The sequence below is a fragment of the Orcinus orca genome, chromosome 6 (assembly GCF_937001465.1).
Source record: "Orcinus orca chromosome 6, mOrcOrc1.1, whole genome shotgun sequence".
Taxonomy (NCBI): domain Eukaryota; kingdom Metazoa; phylum Chordata; class Mammalia; order Artiodactyla; family Delphinidae; genus Orcinus; species Orcinus orca.
In genome coordinates this window covers 64,906,849-64,912,848 of record NC_064564.1, presented here as the reverse complement: position 1 = coordinate 64,912,848, position 6,000 = coordinate 64,906,849, and the positions used below count along the sequence as shown (strand labels likewise).

The 6,000-nt window shown below is 38.3% G+C and overlaps 1 protein-coding gene across 1 annotated transcript in view; it reads right to left on the bottom strand.

Moving 5' to 3' along the window:
* Nucleotides 1–709: 709 nt before the first annotated feature.
* ERMP1 (endoplasmic reticulum metallopeptidase 1) overlaps nucleotides 710–6,000 on the bottom strand; it is a 53,075-nt gene continuing 47,784 nt past the window's right edge. Inside the window, exons 14-15 of the mRNA XM_004279113.3 lie at nucleotides 3,760–3,923; nucleotides 710–3,633 (exon numbers count right to left, since the gene is read on the bottom strand). Of these exons, the coding sequence (XP_004279161.1) occupies nucleotides 3,469–3,633; nucleotides 3,760–3,923 (329 nt within the window). The 3' untranslated portion in view covers nucleotides 710–3,468. The remainder of the gene's footprint in view (nucleotides 3,634–3,759; nucleotides 3,924–6,000) is intronic.

The following is a 6,000-nucleotide window of genomic DNA, read 5'->3' as shown; positions in this document are numbered from 1 at the left end:
GGCCAAACTTGGAGAAAAATTATCAACATGCTTATTGTATTTTTTACCAATCAATCAAATCAGGAAGTAGTGGTATCAAAAAAAGTACTGATGCACTTCAAAAATGCCCAAGATGTTTTTTCGAACAAAAACAGAGGTAAAGAGGCATAGATGCATTTTGGCTTTACTGGCCCTAAAAGAAGGCAAGGTGTATTTAAGAATAGAAGTTATCCGGAGGGAATTCACTTAGGAAGGGAAGTAACTTGCACAGAGCTCTGGGAGCTCACAAGTGGTACACTGTTTGGGGACTGGTGGTGACCCTTCCTTGTGTGAAGATTGGAATGTGCAGTGGGTTACTCTCTGGCTGAAAGACCATATTTTCTTCCCTCTCTCCTATCCCTATCAATCACTTAAAGAATGAAAGAATATCATTTATTAGCCCTTCAGTGATTTTCTTTGCCAGTGGCAATGCTAAAACTGCTAAGTATGCTGTAGCTCAATATTTACCAAATGATTGATAGGCCATTGATTTCTGTGAAATTCAGATGCACAATTTCATTCCACAGTAAAATGGATTCCAGTTGAAGCCATGTTGAGTTCTTTGCTCACATGACCCATTAAAATATCAATGATACCACATGAGCCATCTAGGTCTTTTTAAAAGGCTCTATACCCTTCAAATATGGGGGATACAGGAAAACAAAATAAAGATCCATTTCTCTGTTAAAGATACTAACTTGTATGTTAAAAAGTTTATTTCAGTTAAAGTGTAAGGCAATAATTAATCTTAGCAAACAAGTTGAAAGAAAAAGACAATCATTTTTTCTATAGCTTCCTGAGTCAGCAGTCTGGCTTCGTAAGTAGTGGCTCCCTCAGTGGTGACATTTTAGGACTCTGTAGTGCTTATTTACATCTGCTAAAGTGTGGAAACAGAAAAACTTCATGCAACAATCTTAGGTCAGACACAATGTAAATTTTAAGGATTTCTTCAAAATCGCAACCCTTCACACTTTCCCTGAATGTGCAGTACTGTACATTTTAAATTCTGTAGGAAATGCATTAGAATTTGAAAAGACCCTTTTAGAAATGAGTCATTCAAATCAGATACTCAAGAAACTAACAAGTTCTTTAATCTGATCTGACGGTGTTCTTAACAGAGCCATGATATTGTGTATAATTACTTAACCACTTTTGGCATTAAAATAGTCCCCCAGAATCTTAAGCATGCCATGAGACTAGTGAGCATTTGTACGATAATCAGAGCTTTATAATGCCAAAGAAAACCAAAACGAGAGAATTGTTCACATAGGAAAATAACTCAAAGGCAAAAAGAAAACCATGATTATTACTGAAATGGAGTAACAACAGGGAACTATTGGTTTCTCACGTAATGTCCTTCTTCATTTTGCTTTTCTTCTTCCTATAAATAATTTCCATTAATCTATTTCATATTAACCACAGGAACAGAAAATATGCCTGTATTTTGAAATTTGTAATCTATTTCATATTAACCACAGGAACAGAAAATATGCCTGTATTTTGAAATTTGTTTAGATGTTTTTTTCTCCACAATTGATGAGTCTATAAAAGCTATAAACACTGCAAACCTTATGTGTACTGCCTGACGTGTGAAGCACCCAAGACTAGTGATACAGCTGACCCTTGAACAACATGGGTTTGAACGGTGCAGGTCCAATTATACGCAGATTATAAACGGGTATTACAGTACTACACGATCCGTGGTTGGTTGAATCCATGGCTGTAGAACCTTGGATACAGAGGTATGACTGTAAAGTAATATGCAAATTTTCAACTGCATAGTGGTCAGCACCCCATATCCCCAGGTTGTTCAAGGATCAACTCTATATGGTTCCTACAAAGTCCAGGAAAAGCAATGGTTCCAGTGTCCACGCATGTGACAGCATGTTACCATTCAGCTCTGGCTGCAACCCTGCTGTCTGTGTGGGCTCGGTCAGTTTTTAAGGAGTCACAAATGAGGCAGGCAGTATATGAGGAGCATGATTCAGAAAGCACACTGTATACATCCCACAAGCAGCTTCAAGAAGTATTTTCTTCCACAGCGCACACTTACTATGTATGCTCCTTCTGGTCAGGCAGATCCGAGTGCCACTTTTTTTGTTTTACTCTGGCTTTTCTTTAAAATGTTTTTTTTGGCCTAGGCTTGCTAAATGCAAAAATTGTCTTTTTACATTTTTAATGGAGAAAAGAAAGCTAGCAGAATTTACCACTGCTCTAATCAAACTCTTCCACTGCTGGAGCCAGGAAGCCAACAGCCATCTTCCTCAACATGAAAAGTACCTCTAAGTCCTAGAGCTGCCATCATGCAGGATCTGAACACCGACAACTCTAAGGACAGTTACAGAAGGACATTCCAGTACAAGCCACAGCCTCAAGTCTCAGGAAAGCCAGCTCTGCTGAACACAGTAAGTTAGTGAGAGACTAATCTGTTCAACTGGCTGGAAAACAGACAAAAATAAGGACCCAGTGCATCAATAAAATTATGCCCTAAAGGATTAACCTTGGATAACAGAAGACTCCTAAAAAGTGAGAATAAATATAAAACGCCCAGCCACTCCCGACCCCACTCTCCTCCCACCCCAGAATAGCCACCATGGCAACTAGTGCTCTGAAGAAGGAAGTTAACATCATATACTTGCACGAACAATATTCTAAACCAAAAGGGCCTGTGCAACTCAGAGGGAAAGGTAACTAGACAAATGCTCTTCTCACAATGGTGAGGTGTGGAGAGGAGGAAAATATATGTTTCAGAGGGAAACAGGCATTGAAAAAGCAACCTCAGAAAAACATTACAATGATGGAGCTCAGTGACCACTTGTCAGAAGGACAGGAGTCCCCAACTCACACAGGTTTCCACATCAGAGGACCGGGGCTTCAGAGATGCAAAGCACACTAAAGGCTGCATGCAGAAGCAGAGCTCTCGGCACAGCCTGGGGCCTCAAAAGCCCAATGGTGCTTCCCCAGTCTTTACCGCAGTTACCTTCTAATGACCTACAGAGTTAGGCCTCAAGGGGAATCATTACTCCTGTGAATGATATTTTAACCTACCATCCAATGACACAAAAAAAAATGCTCTTGGGCTTTAACTGGAAATGTCATTTGTCTCATTAACAGTGGACTTACAGTACCTTCTGCATCTTTCATGATCCTAAGGGGACAACTATTAAAGTGGTTTGTTGGCTTTCGTCCTTAAGGTCATACAAAATGACTTATGTAGGTAAGTGGCAGTATCCACATGTGCTTAAGTGCCAGAAAACTGGTATTTTCAAGTGTCAGAAGGGGCATGCACACTACCCCACAGTATAACCATTACAGACAGTGCTGGGCCCTGAAGAGTGTTAGACCACAAAGCTCTTTGAACATATGCTCACTAATTCATTGACTTACATACAAACATCCATGAAACACCAGGAGAAACCGTGGGCATGTACTTAGAGCTCATCCACAAGACTAAAACACAAAGAGATGGTAGGTGCACACCCAGGCAGAGGGAAATGTCCAATCTGGGAACTTCTCTTTCAGAGCATCCAGCTGGGAGGATCTCTTGTCTTCCCCAGAAAGATAGTGGGCAGCAATGGCCACAGTGACCGCTCCTTCAGGCTGTTCTTCCAAGACCTGGAGGAGAAAATTAGTTACTTCTCTAGTGCTAGGAAGGCAAGAACACTGACTGATCCCAAGGTTCTTGCCAAATACCACCTGGAAACCTGATCAGTAATACCAGCAATACTGGGAAGTTCCCACCTGTACTTCTATCCAGAACTGCCATGCAGAGGCCTGGAGTCCATGGGAATAAAATACAAAGTAGTCCCCTCCTTTACTCGTGACTGGGGTGCCATTGCCAAGAGACCACTGAGAAAGTGTAGACCCTTTGTGGGTTCGGACGTAGAATGACATATGGCTTGGTCCTGTACGATAAGAGGAAGGAAGAATAGTTAAAACAATCTTTGAAAAAGCAACAAGAAAAGAAACCCACCACCCAAAGCAGACTACGAAGTTCAATGCTTTATATCACTTTTAAGACACTCAGTACAAACCTAAAAAAGGTGCCAGGTTGGACGTTCAGTGTGTATCAACAAAGGTAAGTAATGAGATGCGGCAGAAAAGGCACAGAATTTATAATGAGAAAACCTCTGTTTACATCTTGGTCTGGTCATTTAAACATGGAAGAACCTTACCACTCGTGAGCCCTTCTTCAGAAATCTAGAGAATAAGCTTCATCTAACCCAAGAGATAACTGCAAAAACTATAGCAAAAGAACTGACAGGATTTTAATATATCCACATACATTATTAAGACAAACAAATATTGAGGTGAGGGTGGAAGGCTAATGGGCAAATGTTGCATGTAACAAACACAGAGGGAAAGGGCAAAGCAGATAAACTGTGGTATAAGCTAATAGAGTTAAAGAATACAATTAAACACTGACACACAGATAGTAAAAGGTTAAATAACAGGCAATCAAAACAAAAATATAAACATTATATGCCAGAAACTACCTTTTTCAAGAGCAAGACAGCACATCATAGAAAAAGGAATATAGCAGATAAAACACACGTAATTATAAATATTTTTGAGACCAAAAGTATTATACAGTAAAAATAAATGTGAAAAGACCTAACCCAGCTGCTAAAAGAAAAAAAAGTTTAACTTAGCTTACAAAGCTAAACCTAATCACATACTGTAACATACTTAAAGAGATTCAGAAAGCGTAAAAAACGAAGGTTATTTCAGGCAAGTGGACAGAGTTTTTAAAAAGACAAGAAAGGAAAAACTAGAAATCAATGAAATAGAGAATAGAAGAAACAGACCTAATAATCAAAAATCTGTTATTTTTTTTAAATTAACAAGACAACCACTAAGTAACCTGATTGGAAAAGAGACGGAGGGAAAGGAGAGCGGAGCACAGAAAACAAGTATATACACAAAGAGAAATAAGAAAAATAAGCAGAAGTTGTTTAAAAAAATCACACATAACCACTCTGCCGCCCTCTGTAAGTTTGAAAACCCACATGAAATGGCTATTCTCCTAGGAAAATACAGATTATCAAAACTGATAAGAGATAATAAAGCTAGAGCAGAGATAATAAACAGATAATAAAGCTAAAGCAAACCAATTTCCCTAGAAAAATTATTAAGAAACTACCCTAAGGAAAAGCACCAGGCCCAGGTGAGTTTAGAAAGGAATTCAAGCCAACTTTTCAACAAAATAGTTCTAATGCACCATAAACTGTTGCAAGAAAATGAAAACCAACTGTTTTTATGATGTGTAACATTCAATACATTTATGATGTATACCTAAATCTGATAAGGACAGTACCAACCCACCCCCCCCCAAAAAAACCCCAAACAACACAAACCAATATCACTCATGAACACTGATGTGGAATTTCTAAATAATATATTTGCAAACAAATCCAATATCACATTAAGAAAATAATAGCCTATGTGTGACCTGGTAAGATACACCATTTACTTAAAAGACCCAAGGAAGAAAAATCGATCATCAGTTTTGTAGATGCTAAAAAAGCTTTTCACAAAATTAAAATCTAAAATACATTCCCTAAAAAAAAATTCAAGGAATGACAAGTGATGAATGCTTGTTTAACATGATTAAAAAATATATACCTTAGTCCTAACGTCAATATCTTATATAATAGGAAAACACTAGAGACCTTGGTTCTAATATCAAGAACAAGGCAAGGATGCTCACCATCTCCACAACAGTTCTATCCTATGCTAGAAATATTAGCTATTTAGACAGAAATCAATTAGAGGCATAAGAGTTGGTAAAGAAAAATTATCTGCAGATGATATGCAGTAGTAAACAAACTATACACCTGAGGTCTGTATTTGTATGGCTCTCAGGCTAAGCATGGTTTTTACGTTTTTAAAGAGTGGTTAAGAAACAAGAATCTATCATGGAAACATATGGCAAAGCCTAAAATATTTACTATCTGGCCCTTTAAATTTTGGCAATTCCTG